This window comes from Papio anubis, chromosome 5, assembly GCF_008728515.1.
Source record: "Papio anubis isolate 15944 chromosome 5, Panubis1.0, whole genome shotgun sequence".
Taxonomy (NCBI): Eukaryota; Metazoa; Chordata; class Mammalia; order Primates; family Cercopithecidae; genus Papio; species Papio anubis.
In genome coordinates, this window is record NC_044980.1 from 141,390,493 (window position 1) to 141,407,729 (window position 17,237).

A 17,237-nucleotide genomic window follows, 5' to 3' on the forward strand; every position below is an offset into this window, starting at 1 on the left:
AGAGAAAGAGAAACAGGGAAGACAGGGCAAGTAGAATGCAATACAGGAGAGGAAGAGGAGGAAAAGAGAGCAGGGAATGAGAAAAGGCAACAGAGCAGAAAAGGCAACAGAGCAGAAAAGGCACCAGCCATTCCTAAACCAGAATTACCCGCTTGGAAAATGTTCAGAGATTGAAATGGAAGCAAGCTCCTTGCCCTCAGGGTCTTACAGGAAACACTGGCCATTTGAACTTATCTTAAGGAAATCTTAGGCAGCCCAGTGAGGAAAATCGGTAGCCAAGACCTCTCCACAGAGACAGACACTGTCTGCTCTGTGGGAAGAGACAAAAGATGGGGATAGAAGTTGGACAAATGAAGTACTCAGATGTTTAACAACAGCTCAGAAAATGAGAGGAGTAAAGGGGCAGAGGATGAGCTTAACATCCTGTAAAACGAAACCTGTTGTCAGACCTATTAAAATATTGCATAATTTGACACAATCTCACTGTTGTTGCTTTTCTTCACTGATATACGTAATAATCTGGATTTAGTTAACTGCTAAGTCAAATTTAGCCAATTACCTGGACATACTTAAAAAGAGGACTGGAATTTTCAAGCCCAAGCAGAGTTGCTGCTTTCTAGGATCCTGAAGTGGGAATGGAATTCTGACACGTGGGAGGGACTTCAACCCTCTTTTGGAGTGTTCCTGTGCTAACATTGTAGGTTCTCAGCTGATGTCAGTCACCTCTGAGGATGGCAAAACTCAATAAATAAATAAATAAAAGAGGTAACAGCAGCTGAAGATTTCTGATTAGAGATGAGAAAGAATTCCTAGAGAATGAGTCAGTCAAAGAGAAACAGAAAGGTTATTAAAAGGGCGTCTCCCGCTCCCGGATTTTCTTGGAGGGGGTCCTGAATCACAGAGCACATGGCCTCACCTATCTGGGATGATATAGACATTCCTTCTTAGAGTGGGCTATTTGTATTGCTGACCCAGTGACCTAAGGTACGGTCAGTAAAGCCTTTAGCACAGCACCTGGAACAAAGAAAGTTTGTTTATGGTTTATGGTTATGGTAGTAGAGACAGTATAAATAAAATGAACAGTAACAGCTGTAGTAGTAGCAGCACTTGTAGAAGTAAAAGGAGTAATGCTGACCTTAGGAACTGGTGTAATACTACCAGTATCTGTAAATTCTACAAATAGCTGTAATGTGGTAGTCAGGGATCTGAGCTCTGCAATAAGACCTCCCAGGTTTGGCTGGTTAGTTCCATCCCTTATTATTAGTTGTATAAATTTGGGCAAGCTAATGAACTTTTCTGCACCTCAATATGAAATGCAGATAATAAGAGCACCCCTTCATGGAGTGATCATATGGAGTGCATGAGAAAATACTTGTGAAGAGTTGAGCACAGCACTTACACTCATTGAGCATTCAGTGCCTGTTAGCTAGTAGTAGCAGAGATGCTGGTGAGGGTGGCAGCCTGAGCAGATGAATAGATCCCACCTAAGGGATACAAAATAAAAGGCAGATTGTCCCTGTCATTAACGATCCCATGCCATGAAATCTGCAAACAGCAACACAGGAGAAACCTTCACAGGAGAAGCCTTTTCAACCTCAAATAGAGAACTTGTGTTCTTTTCACTGTCCCATCTCCTCTCCAAATCCCATAGCCTCAGATTCCAGGTTGCAAGTGAAATTCAGTGTGTTGTGGGGGATGTTTCGGGGGAATGGAGTGGAGGTGGGTAATGGTTATTAATATCCACTGAGCACAAAACTTTCTATGATGGGCCTTCAACGATGTGGAGAATGAAAAATTAAAATTAAAGAATTAAATAATAAAATAAAGGCTTTCTCAATTTTAGTTAACTTCTACTAACATTATAAGATGTCAGACTAAATACCAGGCATATGACGTTCAGCAGAGGAGGTAGGCATGTTAAGCAAATAATTACAAACAACAGTGACAATTATAAATAATTGATAACAGCAATTTGTATAGAGAGGTCTAGGAGCATAGAGGGGAGGTCAGGAGGCTTGGGAGTCAGGAGGCTTGGGGGTCAGGAGATGATAAATGACTTCATACTTTGAGGTGCGAGTAGGAAATTGATGAAAGAAAGAGGGGACGTGAAGCCTGGAACTAGGCTATAGAAAGATGGTCAGTCATCTGACTGAAAAATGAGTTGGAGTTAGGGAGGACTGTAGTCAAAAAGGTGTTTGGAGATGATGCCAATCATGCAGAAAAGAGATGAAGCCTTAAGACAGCAATGACAGGAAGGGTAGAGAGAGGGTGGCAAAGTCAAGGTTACATAATTCTAAATAAAACACTGCTAAAATTAAGCTGGTATAAAAAGGGTACTAGTTATTATTTTCAGAGTAAAACCTCATCAGTTCAACATAATTGAATAGAAGCATGTCAAAATTAATCAAATATGATTTGTAGCTTTAAAAAATACATGACTAATAGCTTAGGAATTTTTGACTAGATGAGATATTTTAAATACTTTTCAACTTCCCCACTTTTAATTAGAAGCATCAATGTTCCTACAAACAAAATGAGGTTCTTAGAAGTAAAGTTTTTGTTTGTTTGTTTGTTTGGGGTTTTTTTGTTTTTTTGTTTGTTTTCTGAGATGGAGTCTTGCTCTGCCACCAGGCTGGAGTGCAGTGGCACAATCTTGGCTCACTGCAACCTCCATCTCCTGGGTTCAAGCAATTCTCCTGCCTCAGCCTCCCGAGTAGCTGGGACCACAGATGCACATCACCACACCCAGTTAACTTGTATATTTTTAGTAGAGATGGGTTTCACCATGTTGGTCAGGATGGTCTTGATCTCTTGACCTCGTGATCCACCCACCTTGGCCTTCCGAAGTGCTGGGATTACAGGTGTGAGCCACTGCGCCCAGTTGTAAAGGTTTTTTTTGGTTTTTTTTGTTTTGTTTTGTTTTTTTGAAGTGGATTGAATACTTTTGTTTTTTTATTTTGTTCACACAAATGCGCTTCATGAATTCCAAGGCTGGTCTCTACTCATAGCTTATTCCCCTCTGACTAGTAAAGAAAGTCACAACTCTCAGGCTTGACTGTCCAGAGAACTGGTCTGAGTCTCTCAGTCATAGAAGACTGGTTGGCTGATTCACCTCACCCTCAGTTAGGGGTGTCAATCTGGGTGATTCTAGACCATCAGTAATGCAACCATAGAAAATAACATTTGAAGTTACAAATAGAGATCAACACAATTTTTCTGATTCTCAGGACTCTGTGGCATGACTCAATTTGTTTTGCAAAACTTCTGTCAGTGGTGCGATGATAAAATTCAGTTCAATTCCAGGACAAGCCATCAAAACATTCCGTTTCAGGGAGGGGATTTTATCTTAAAACACTGAATTAGTTGAAACTCTTAATTATCATAGCTTGTCTAAAACTCACACTAACTCAATGCACTATTTATTTTCCAAATACTTGCACATTTCTTACATCATAACCCTCATGAGTCATAAAGAATGTATTTACTGTGAAAAATAGTAGACTCGATTCTCACAATCATATTGACTAGAAACGAAAATACAAAGAAAATAAGTCAGCATGTCCCACGTTACCAATGAATACACAACAGGTGATTTGCTCTCATAAGCTTCCTGAGTTCAGATCAGAAAGGTCACAGTTTTAACCTTTGCATACTTCCTAATTATGCAAAATGTTTGTAGTCCTTGAAAATGAAAAAGTAAAATGATCCCTTCGGTCAGAAGAAGGCAGAGGTTCCACATAAAGGTAGTTTTTAGGATGTTAATATTTGGAGAGAGGCTTACTTTTTGCTGGTCTAGATCATTAGCCCTTTTTGGAGTCAATTTCTTTTATTAATTGACCATACAGCAGTTATGATTAGCATCTTCCCCAAAATATTTCCCAACTGAGAGCCACATTAAGTTAGCCAGCTTTCTATAGAAATTTTTTCCCTGAATGTCCCACAGTTTTCTCCATCTCAATCAATATCAGACCAAGTCCTCGTTCCCTATGCACCACAATTCTTCTCCAAGGTCACTTTAAAACCATCTTCCTCTTCCTCCTCATGCAATTCATCATGATCTACCGGAAATGCTGCTTCATAAATTTCTCTAGGATCTATGTTTTTTCCTTTACTCTCACTCCCTTCCTCCTCCTGGTCCTTATCCTGCCTCTCCTAGACCACTGTCACTGTTTCCTGAGACCCCTCATCCTGTCAACCCTGTAACCCTATTTGCATTCAGTCTGAGTCATGTTTCCCACATGTGTGACAGAGCTTTTCTGTCTCTGTGCAGACTGATAGATCATATTTCTGAACTTTCATATTGAGTTTTCTACAATGCCTCTGCATTTTCTATTATCAACATTTTTTGAATGCTAAGAAGTTTGTAGATTTTTTTAACATTTAAAAAATAACTCTAATGTATCTATTTACACATACACTTTTACTGGAATTCATCTTTTGAGGATTTGAACTGCAGTATTTACATACAATGAACAATGGTGGCATTTGAGATAAGGTGAGGCTAGAAACGTCAGTTACACTGTTGATAGAGAAAGCTGAGATTAAATATGCACCTATATTTGATATGCACAAAGGTATGATAGTATTGGACATTCAAAGATGAGTATGTTGTATAAAACCTTTTGAAATTAAACGAAACCATTATAAGCTAAGAAGTAAGTGAGTGGGCAGAGAAGGGGGAAAAGAGATTCTTCATACATTCTTTAAAAATGCAGATAAGAACATTGCCTGAACATTGTTACCTGACTGATAAACTGGTAATCACTTAGCGTATTTATTTAGAAATCTGTTCCAATTGAAAAAAGGTCTGAAATTCAACAAACCCTATTTGCTAAATGTTAATAAAACAGAATTCCAGGGAGAAAATAGCGGGTACTAAATGTCCTAATATGGTTCTACAAAGTTGAGGATAATTCTTACCACTGTTTTCAGAATGTAAGTGATAAGCTGAAAAGCCCTCCAGGGCCGGGCAGGCAGACTGCACACTGAACAACTGTGCGCTGTGGCTGTGAAAGGTAATGTGATAGCTCAAGATGGCTTCCTTTCAGACAATAGGTACTCACAGTTATGACTCTGGTAAATTGGAGAGTGCCCAGCTTCCCTAAAAGGGTTTTAATCCATTTTTAAAACCCTGGACAGACCAAATAAACTTATCAGCTAGGCCTTTAGTTTGAGAACCCAAGTCTAAAATGTCAAATGGTAGACCCTCTGCCACACAGAAATCTTTAGAAAAGTAAACCATTGAAGTTCAAAGGATATGCTCTGATATCACACAACTTTGGGTGAAAATGCTAGCTTCGCCTCTTTCTAGAAATGTGACTTCGGGCAAAATAATGATTCTTCTCTGCCTCGGTTACTTCATATGTAATGCTGGGGCCACTATCAGTGAGATCATATAGGTCACATGTTTGGAGAAATGTCTGAACCACAGCAAGCCCTTCTTGTCAAATGTTCAAAGCATCAAGCAACAGTGATTTGATATTTTCCTTTTATTGTCCAAATCCATTTTCATAGATTTGGTCATGGTTGAGTAACATTTTAATCTAAATTATATATACCTTAGGAGATAGTTTATCTTTGGAGAGTTAGGAGATAATTTGAAAAAAGCAGTGATTTTGGAAGCAAAGACTTGGATTTTAGTTTCAGGTTAATCACTTATTAGCTGTGTAGGCTGAGGAAAAATCACTTAACCTCTCTGAAACTCTTTTTATATCTTTTGTATACTGTACTTTGTAGGAGTGCAAGAAGCTGCAAGTCATAGGCAAGGCTCCAAATTATGGAAAGGAAATTTTAAGAAGTTGTAAATAATTCACAGCCTTAATCACATTTCTTGAATCTCATCACAGCCTGTGCTTGTAAAGTGGGACAAAAAGACACAGTTTTACAGGAATCCAGGTGACCCTTCCATCTAGACCATGCTGTAATCCTATTAGGTGTAGAAGAAATTCTGACTGGGCTTAAACTGAGAGTCATAAAGATCTTGTAATTTTTTTTTATTAGGCAGTATCTCTACCCTTGCCAAGCTATTTGCATCCACTGATTTGCACAGGTCCTAATAAAGTATCTAAAAATTCTCATTAAAATGTGACATTTAAATAAAGATTGGTAATAAAATAAGCAAACTGTAGGGAGGAATAACAAGGTGTCATAAGAAAAGAAGCCAGACACACCAGGGTTGACTAAGCAACAGACCCAGAATGATGCAGGTCAATAATAATTCTGAGAACATGTAACTGTTGATACTAAAATTCATCATAACATAACCCTCTGTGTGTTCCAGGGAAGAAGATTAGGTCTGAGAATTTGAAATGCTGCAATGCTTGCTTCTGAAATACTTCTATCTCAAGCAATTTGAGTATGGGAGCCACTTCGATCAAGTATGACATGGAAGGCATCCTCTTCTCACTTCACAGGTGAAATGATGTGGATTTTCATTATGAAGGAGCTTCTGCTTTACTACAGTCCAGGGGGAAGCTTTGAGGCCCACAGACTGCTCGTTTAATAGGCTGCAATTCAAAATATGCCTCAGTGGAACTGATAGAGCTGGAGGCTGCAGAGGTTCAGCTTGGCAAGCAAAACAAAGTCAGGACACTTGGGAGCACCCCTTTCAGTAATAATCAAATTCTCCAAAACAGGTGGACAAGGTAAACTGCAAAAAAGACTGAGCTTCCTGCAGTCAAGCAGATTGAGATTCAGATGCTTATATGAATGCAGTCACATCTGCACCCTCAGGTTTCAGAAGCTGGATGAAGCAGGCTTCACAGTAGTAAGTTCCAGAAGAAACCAAGCTTATATAGTGGGGAAGCTATATCTGCTATTTGCCACAGTTTTTATGCACATATATCAATCAATGAGAGCCAGAAGCCTGAAAACTATATTTTTCAGTCTTTCTTGCCAACTGGCTTCTGATTATGTTTTCCAAATGAGAGACTCAAGATGGAAATTCGGGTGATGAGGTGAGAAAGAGGAGTATTTTTCTTCTGTATTTGGAGGTGCTTTAAGCAGTAAGAGCAACAGCAAATGGTTCCAGAAGTGTGGCAATGGCGGTGCCTCCAGCAGACCCGCAACAGCAAGGAGGATCAGGAGGCTTCTTGGCCTCTGGTTAACATCTCCTTCTCCCTGCTCTGCCACAGAGCTCTGTGACCTGCACTAAATCTCCATTTGCTTAAAATATGTACAACAGTTTCCATTTTCCTGCCTGGACACTGACAAATATAATAGCAGAAAGAAATAAGTCAGGGGTATTTTCTTATAAACAGGGGTCACCAATCAAGGGATTGGTTGCATATAAAGGAGAGCTGGCTGTATGGAATCCAGCACAAGACCAGGAGTCAAAGAGACACAGGATCTTAACCTAGATCCTCCAGTTCCCAAACAGAACTGTGACCAAGTCCACGGAAGCTGCAGAGTAAAGAGAAAATGGTCCTAAATAGGTATAGAAGACCAGTGGTTTTATTCCAACTAAGCCACTTAACTAGCTCCAACATTGAAGGTTTTCTGTCACCTTTGGGAGCCTTTGTTCCCAAAGAATGGGCACAGTCAGGGATAAATATTCAAACAATTTAATAACTGATCATTAAGGTCAGCCAGGTAAATAAATGGATACTAAATTTAAACAATCAAGAAAACTTATAGCATATAGTAATTAAGTATCAGTTTTTGGGTAATAAATACCTACCTGTCATGATACTTGTGATGACTAAAGACACATTTATCATTTACTCTATGCAGACTATGTGCAAAATACTATGTTAAGAGTTTTACCTATGTTTTTCTGAAGATTACCTATAATCTTAAGAAAAATCCCATTTTCAGATGCCAAAACTAAGGCTTAGAGAGATTACATAAATTCTTCAAGGTCATACAGCCTTGAGTAAGTGGGAAAGTCAAGAGTTGAACTCATATTATTCTGTTTCCATAAACCCTACTTTTCCAGCATCCCATGGTGTTGGTAGTTGAAGTTGTGTTAGGAGCACTTCAGAAGATGTCTAGGATCACATATTTGTAGAAGATTCCTAGCTTAATTCCACAACCAGAAAATTTCACACATTGCAAGAGACCATTGCTTTCAAAATATAAATGTGTCTTCTTCCTTCTGGTAGTTCGTGATGCCTCTAGCTTGAGGTCCCCTGTAACTCCAGGTGGCACGGGGTTTTCAACACGCGATGGGTTCCAGCTCCTATTCACTGTTCTCCTGATCTAATCAAAGTACTAACTGAATAATCACCATTTTGTCAGTCAAGCAATGAAGTTGAGTATTATTCTCATTTACATTTCTAAAGCAACATAAAAATAACCCCTCTTAAATGGTACCCACTCACTTTCTCCTTATATGCTAATGAATGTCACCATTTCAGAGCCTGAAGAGAGATTTCCTGCAAAACATCTAATTGCCTTGAAGTTGCACATGTTCACAGTTCTGACTGCCAGGTTACAAACATGAATTAACTCCAGTTCCACATCAATTCACATCGATGAGTCTTTAGGGCAAACCACTAACACACATTGATTTTTAAAATTCTATAAACTATTTCAAGGCTTTAGAATATTCAGCATTAAAAATTACCATTTCATTTCAGACTTTAGTGAACCATAATATGTATTTTTACCAGTACTAATCAAACCCCAAATCGACTTTCCTATTTAAAAAATTTCTATCTTTTTCTGTTTGGTAAGATTGGAAAATCTCAATTCATTCTTGTAGTTATATTGATATCCAATAAATTTAATTTCTTGATCTAAAGTAATAAATTGCAACTTGGTGTCATTACAGAACTAAGGCAACTAGGTAATTAATTTGAAGTCAACTACTCACTTTTGTTATGGTTTTTAATTAATGTTGTCGCATGTGTATAGCAGGTGACTGCTTTTATATAAAGATTATGTATTTTATATAAATTATTCAGCTTTTGGTATTTACTTAGATTTTCTGTTTGTGTATAAAAGCTTGCCAGTTTGATCTTCAGTTAAAAAATATTTAGTGGCTCCCTAGTACCTGGCATCAAGCCTACCAAAGGAATCAAAAAGAAAGATTCTTTCCCTGGAAAATGCTTCCTTCTTGGATTTCTTTCTCCCTTTCCTCCTTCTTCCTTTACATACTTATAGTGGCTTACAAGAATAATCAATACATTATTTAAAACACAAAGGAAACAAGATGAAGGATCAAAAGGGTTGGAAAATATAGTAAAGGCATGTTAGAGCCATTGTATATACCTAGAGATCTTCTACACTTATTCATGGTGATTACAAATTTGTCTCTCAGTTTCCTAGAAACCCTAGCAAAGGGCAGAAAATGCTACCATTTTTATGATTCATAATCCTATAAGATGCTTTTTTTGGTTGCTAATGAGAAACATTAATAAGAAAGCACAACAGTTACTTTGTAGAGAAGAAGCAGATCCTTAAATGAGGTTGTTCTTATTAAAGAAGGAAGAAACCCCAGGGACTACAGGGGCAGTGAAGGAAGAGGGTAAAGAGCTCATGGGGCAGGGAGGTGAGTCAAGGGTAGAAGGAAGCTACAGTTAAAAAGAACTAAGGTATAAAAGGAACTTTTTCTCTGCTCCAAGTCTGGAGGCATTATCTTGAGAAACCTCAAAGTGCAAGTTTATATACATATGGACTTTCCTTCACCTGTTTATCTCCTGCCGGAACATTGTACTCTCTGGAACTTAAAAAAAAATTGATTGAAAAAATTTCTTAGAAAGCAGAAACTTTCACATTGCAATAAACAGCAAGGCAAAAGACAGAAACCTGAGCAGCATTTAGGGATCACACTTGGACTGAGGAAAACCACGTCAGTGGGGAGAATCTGGTAGTTAAACAACATCAAAAGCATGGCTGTCTCTAAAGTCAGACATTAAGTGTTTCAGGGCTGAATTAAGCAGGGTAAGGCACCAGCAAGGCTCATACCCCAAATGTAAGCCAAAGATGTTCCACAGGCTATCTGCTGCAAAATCACCAAAGCCAGTGTTTCCATTTTTCTTTCTTCAACCCTTCAAAAAAAAAAAAAAAATGCAGCTGCCTCCTCTGGAGCCTTGAGGAGGAAAACACAGACCAATAAAACAGATCAGGTGGGTGTCAGATTGTCTGGAAAGAGGCTGCCTGTTGACTGCTAAGTTGGCTGACACTATTTAGCAAGGGACAGGACTCATCAGGAACTTGCTTTCCCAACTAGGGCCTGATTCACTGCCAGGTTTTCATCATGATTCAATCCATCAGGCATCAACTGCTTTCTCTGCCATGGAGGCTCTTCAGAGGAAATTGCTTATAATGCTTCTCATATTGCTAAAATCAAGACCTAGTATGACTTTTCTTTAGTCTTACCTTGTAGTTCACAGAGAACATAGCTCATTGTATATATCTTACTATTAGTATTCTATTATCATCATATTAAATACTTTAGTTCAGTGATTGTCGTCTAGCTACACTGTGAGATCCTTAAGCCCAGGAAATTGTCTCCCTCTTTCTGACACAAAGTGTAGGTGCTTAATTATTTTATAGTAAAGAAATAAAGGCAATCTACTGACAACTTCTTCCTGTAGTTGGCCATGATTCCATTTTCTAACTTTCCTGGAACTCCCAAAGTTCTTTTTTATGTCTAATCCTGGTCCTCCAGCATTTTTCAAAGTAGTTCTTTGAGCTTGTACACTGTAACTACTCCCAACTTACCTTTGATTATGTTGGCCAGAGTTAGTTTCTGATGTTTTTAGTCAAGGATGCTGACAGACACATTGTAGCAAGGATCAAGCTGAATTAGAAAACTCAATTAAATGACGCCAAACAAACAAAAAATGAAGTGATCAGTATGGCCGGACAAAATACTTAACTGTAAGACATTTTATTTAATAGAAAATGTCAGCTAGGACCTCTCTGTCTCTTGACATCTGGGGAAAATTGACTGGAGTCCCTCCATTCTACAGCTTGTGGAAGTCTAAAGCCTTCTTTCAGATTTCTGAAATCTCCCTAGGGCATTTATAATCTCCTGCCATCCTGTTCCTTTTGGGCGTCCTATCTCACATGGGCATCCTCTCTTCCGAACCACATTTACCAACACAGGAATGTCAGACATCTCAGCAATGTATACATAGACCCACACACGCACATTCACATGCACATACGTATTGAAATAAAATATTTATCATATAAGAGAAAGCAATGCAGTTTTATGACCTTGAGAAAGTTATTTAACCTCCTTGAGTCTTAGTTGACACACATTGTAAAATAGGGATAATAAGGATATGTATCTTGTAGGACTGTGTTAAAAATTAAATGGGATAATACCAGTTTCTACCCCATGCTGAGCTCACACATTCAACCAAAGAAACGTTCAACACTAATTCATATCCAAACTAGAAAATTTTCCTGAAGGACTGGGTCCTTGGAGAAGTCAGCGCACATACCCCATTTAAGAAAAAAACAAAAAGTTATGCAACTGTACTCTCAAAGTCCCCTACAACTAATGTTTTGCCCCTTCCCAAACAGAGCCCAGATTCTCCCTTTCTGAATCATCTCTCCTCCAAACTCCTCCCTTTTCCATTCATTTTCTTCTATCTTCAGAGCAAGTAAAAGGATTCTTTTCCTGGGCTAAAAATCCAGACTTTTCGGTTTCACCTTATGTAGGCACTTTTCCAAGTGGGGACATCCCTTACCAAAGAAGAATTTCTGGTTCATGCTTTTAAAATGACAAAATTTACCCTTGCTAATTACACCTAGAACATGGGTGTCTAGACTTTAGTCATTTGCGTAAAGCCCTTGTGATTTTTTTAACAGTCCTTTATTAATTAATATAAAAATGCATATTTTTAAAAAGAAACTGACATTTCGTTTTAAATAAATTAATCATGTAAGGAAATATTTTTCACTATTTTAAGTGGCAGAATAGTATTACTCATCCTCAGGAGGTAACCTCAAAATAAGCATTTAATTTTAAAATAAAAATACTGTTGGTATACCACCTAAATTCATTATGTATTCCTAACAATTCATGCATCACAATTTGGTAAATGTCAGCCATATAATCTTTTATTATGGACATTCAGAGGCTGTACGGAGAGGACATGAGTGGAAAGTCTGTGGCATTTGCCTGTTATTAATATTGTGGATAGAGGGGGGAGTGGGTGAGGAGGAACATATGTTGATGGGATCTGGTTAGAAAACTGACAGAGAGGATGGTCCAGAGACAAGATTCTGGGGCATGATATCATCTCGTATCCTGTACTATTGTTCCACAGCACCCAGAAGAATGGCTAATGTCCATTTAATCAAATTGTGTTCTGCTCTTAGAATCTAATGCTGCTATAAATAAATGTTTAAAAGCTAGAAATATTACAGATCATAATATCTGAATTATTCCCCCAAAAGTACATTTTGACCAACTGATCCAGTTTGATACAGTGTCGGAAATTTAAAACAATTTTATAATGTGTCACCATTGACATTGCTCACTCTGGCTTTTTCATTAATAAAAATAAAATTGAGATTCTCTGCATTTCACTCTGCTTTCTCTGGGCAAAGAATTTCACAAACTTTTAGAGGAAAATTAAAGACCTGGGACCAGGTCTGGCACCAGCCTAAATAATCTATGTTAAAGTCCTAAGACTCTGAACCAAGTCAGTACATCTGGGAAATAACAAAGTCCACACACTTTTATTGAGAGTGTAAAATGTTTTATTGCTAAAAATACAGCCTTTTTGCATATCTATATGTATTAGAACATAACCTTGTTTGAAATATATATATTACAACAATGACAAACTGATCAACATCTCTTTGTTAAATACCCACCATGTACCAGGGATTTTGCCAGGGATCATGAAACACATTCTACCCTCAAGGAATTCCCTGGTTGGGGTGATAGTACATCTTGGCAACTCAAGTCATATTACACTAGAGTTTCTGTCAAGATATTTGACAGTTCCTTTTGTGATAGTTTCCTACTATGTCAAACACAGAGGCACAAGGCCCCTGATCTATACCTGAAATATATTTTTCTAGAGGTCTCAAGTGAATGAAAAACAGTTCCTGTGATTACAGAAAGAATGTATTTTTTAGGATGTATTCCAGCTACTGATATCTATGAATAATTCTCAGTCTCAAATGCCAATTCATAACATTTAGGCCTTATTGAATACACTTTTCTTTGTACTATTTGATTGTGCCAAATAAAGCAAGTCTTTTCTAAAAGAAAATCTTCTCTAGGAGTCGGATTATTATTTCATCTCCAAGGTTTGCAGAAAATTACAGGAAAACAAATCAGAACTAAAGAAAATCATTTAGCTTTATGTAACTATACCATGCAACCATTATGTCACATAATATAATAACCTAGTTGAGAAAAGAAGTGGACAAACTAGACCTGCTATAAAAAGCAACTTGAATTTGTCTCAAGTTTAGATGTACAGATAGATATTCTTAAGCTATTTTTACCCCTACTTAAATACATCTTTCTTCCTATTACAGAGATGAATATCTATTTTCAAACACCATCTCCATAATGCAGACTTTTAATATAGGAAGTTGGAAATATTTACAACCATATTACATTTTTCATTTAAACAGAAATGCCAAAACACTAATAATCAAACAGTACCATGAACATGATTATATATGAAACATCAAAGAAAATCCACATCCGTTAACTTTATAACTCTAAAACAACAGATTTTTAAAGACTTCATAGCAGAAATGTTCACAATTTACAACACAGTACGTACAGAAAGGTAACATACCTCACATTAGTATCAAATTTGTCCATTACAGGAAATAAGCATGAGTGAGTCGGATTTCGGTGCCCACAGGGTCCTAAAATGGGGGAAGTGAAAAAGATGTTAAAAAAGAAAGTACCATTGAAAAATAGAAGTCCTTGTTTTAAAAAAGTCAAGTAATTATTGCTTCCTATTAAGACTTGTTTTGTAGAAATATTTAATAAATAGTACTAAAGCAAAAAGCTTTTGGCATATGGACGTATGGAACAGCTGAGTGTCACAAAAGGTTTCTTTACATCCTACTGATTGCTTGGTGATTAAAACATATGGGTGCTTCTTTTTGCTCCAATTATTGTTATTTTTGTTCTTCCCAGAAACGTGGCTTATTTTTATGATCTGCGTTAGGATAGTAACTAGTGAAGATAGGCAGCTACATTCTTATGCTTAAAATAGTATATTGCCCAAAATCGCCAGTCATTTTGTTCCTATGAGGATTTTCAAAGAAAAAAAAAAGGTTTAAACCATTTTAAGGGTAGGAAATCACAGATTCTTTTGAGAGTCTAGTAAACTCTTGAGAACTGTCTGCCTAGAAAAAAAATAGATATACATGCACACACATGCACAATTTCTAGACAGTCCATGGTTCCTTGAACTCAGGAATCCAGGAATCCCAGGCCCATCCAGGAACCCCAGGCTAAGAATTCCCAATTGAAAAAGAGTTAACTTTGAATTACCAAAGTTCCTCTATCACAGACCCTCAGAAGACCTCATACTCTTTAATGGATGGGCATTCACTGATCTCCACAAAATCAACCCTCTTAACTGATTGTTCAGTTCCATTTTTGCAAAGAATTTTTATATCTTCCTCACATCTGTTCCACAGCATGATGAATCAGTGAGTGTAGGGGCAGGACCCAGCTGTCTCTTCCAGGGTCACCATGAGCACGTTTCTTTTTCTTCTGAGCAGCATCATTCACTTCTCAGTAAAGAGAAGAGATTGGAAAAAAATAATCTCTGAGTTAACTCTTAGCTCTGATAGTCTATAGTTGTGTTTGCTAGTTTCCTAATTGAATCTTACCAAGAGGAAACTTGAAATCTGTTTATCTACATAACAGAACCACGAAACTCAGCCTGGACCCTTGGACACCTTGGCCAGGGTGAGCTAAACAGATGTGGCTGGCAGCCAGGAAGAGAATGGCAGATCACAAGATCTGGAAAGGACCTTGACTCTCAGTGTTTTCCAATGTTTGTTTCTTAGATCCTCTAAACTTAACAGGAGCCCCCATGGTCATTTCTGGGCCTGGAGCAGACATGGGGAAGGCTCCACCTGCAGGAATCTGAGCCCCCTCCCCTAATCTGAAGCAAAGTAGCTCGGTCCACATCTATCTGTTTTATATTTTGAATGTAGAATAATATTTTGCTGGAAATATACAAGTGCAAAGCCCTAACTATTGAAGTGATGGGGTTCAATTCTCTTTCCTCATCTATCTAAAATGTTTCCTGAGATGATCGCATCCATCTGGTAGCTGAAAATGCCGTACAATTACAATACTATTCACTGTAGACTCCCAAAATTGTATCCCTACTTTGAGACTTTCCCAGACATAGACAGTGACCATCCAGCATCTCAAGATGGATGATTATAAAGCATTTCAACCTAAACTCTTCCTTTCTCATCTCCAACACAAAAACCTGCTCTCTCCCAGTGTTCTCCATCTCAGTAAATGGCCCACCATCTACCCAGTGATTCAGACCAAAAAAACTTCTTCTCATACCCTAAGACCAAACCATCAGCAAACTCATTCTGATGATTCCTGGCCGGGGGTGGTGGCTCATGCCTATAATCCTAACACTTTGGGAGGCCTAGGTGAGCGGATCGCTTGAGCCCAGGAGTTTGAGACCAGCCTGGGCAACATGGCAAAACCCCGTCTCTACAAAAAATTAGCTGGGCGTGGTGACATATGCCTGTAGCCCCAGCTACCTGGGGGGCTGAGGTGGGAGGATCACCTGAGCCCAGGAGATTGAGGCTGCTGTGAGCCAAGATCATGCTACTGCACTCCAGCCTGGGTGACAAAGTGAGACCCTGTCTCAAGAAAAAAGAATGAAAGAAAAAAAGTAAAAGAAAGAAAATTATTCCTACACCTGACCCTTCTCATCACCTCTGGACCCAGCACCTGGGGCCAAGCCCCCAATTTCTTTCTCTGAAATACTCACCCACATCTCCAATCTGTCTCCTGACAGAATGATATTTTTAAAATGTAAGTCAGGTCATTTTTTGCTTGCATAAAATTCTAGTGGCTTCCTATCATGCTTAGAATACAATCCAAATTCCTTATCATAGCTAACCAGACCTTACATGGTCTGGCCCCCACTCTTCTCCAAACTCAACTGTAGCCATGCCCCTCCCCTTCCCTGCCCACCAACTCACTGGTTTTACTGCTTTCCTGGGCCATAATTGTAGGTTCCCACCTCGGGGCCTTTTCACTTTGTCTCTTTTCCCTGGAATGTGACCATGTAGATTACTCTCTCACTTCCTTGGGGTGCCGCTCAAATATCACTTCCTCAGACAGGTCTTCTCTCAACACCTAACTACAATTTCACACCCCATTTTCTAAAAATGTCTATCCTCTTTCTCTGTTCTATTTTTCCTTCTCAGTATATACATATATAGTCAATTGCTTCTTTATTTGTGATCTGTCTTGCTCACTAGAATATACATTTCAAGAGGGCATAGGACACTGTCTTGATCACTGTGACACCCTCAGTGCCCTAGAGAATTGCCTGGTATATTGTATCCTCATCGTAGATATTTATTGAGTCAACTAAGTGGTTCATTAGTTTTGCAAATGAGAAAACTGAGGCTTAGGAGTTTTTGACTTCCACACTAAGAGGAAGGGGACCATCCCAGAATACAATATTGTAATTTAAAGAATAGCAAAAGTGTTATATCTTAATTAGTTACCCTTTACAATGTGTTAATAAGTGCCAGACATTGCCCTTTTTCTCCTCCTCCAACTTTTGAGTCCAACCTCTAAGTCCAACCTCCATCCTATAGATGAAGAAGCTGAGGGTCAGAGAGGTTAACTGAATTGCTGAAGTCATACACAGCAGCACTTGACCAATCTGGGAATAGAATTCAGGGCTATGAATTCCAAAACTTGAGCTTTAGCTTACATCATTCTTGTCATCTTATTATATGTCCTCCCACTGGAGCAAGAGAGTATCCTGATGAAAGTGAACATTTACCGTAATTTTCTGCTGTCCATCCATCTATTTCATCTTTCTCTGAGAATAATGTCTTGATTTTCCTTACTGGAACCAACCCTTCCCTCCTCTAATACCTAGCTCCAGTGATGAACACATAAGCAGGGCTGGTCAATCAGAATCGTCCATTCCTGGCAACAAGAATCCCTTAGCTTACTGGCTGGACCAGGGAAAGCAAGGCCTAGAATTTTTGCTAGAAAGAGCCTATCTTTCCTCTATTGTTGTCAGACAGTTCGAAGCTGTTGGTGGCCATCATTGCCACCCCATGGG

The 17,237-nt window shown here is 38.4% G+C and overlaps 1 protein-coding gene across 2 annotated transcripts in view; it reads right to left on the reverse strand.

Moving 5' to 3' along the window:
• HTR4 (5-hydroxytryptamine receptor 4) overlaps positions 1 to 17,237 on the reverse strand; it is a 162,276-nt gene that overhangs the window by 130,655 nt on the left and 14,384 nt on the right. Inside the window, exon 2 of one of the 2 annotated variants that reach the window (XM_021939851.2) lies at positions 13,728 to 13,800. In XM_021939851.2, the coding sequence (XP_021795543.1) occupies positions 13,728 to 13,753 (26 nt within the window). In that variant the 5' untranslated portion in view covers positions 13,754 to 13,800. Of the gene's footprint in view, positions 1 to 13,727; positions 15,596 to 17,237 lie in introns of those variants that run through there. The other variant, XM_031666534.1, reaches the window with a different exon arrangement.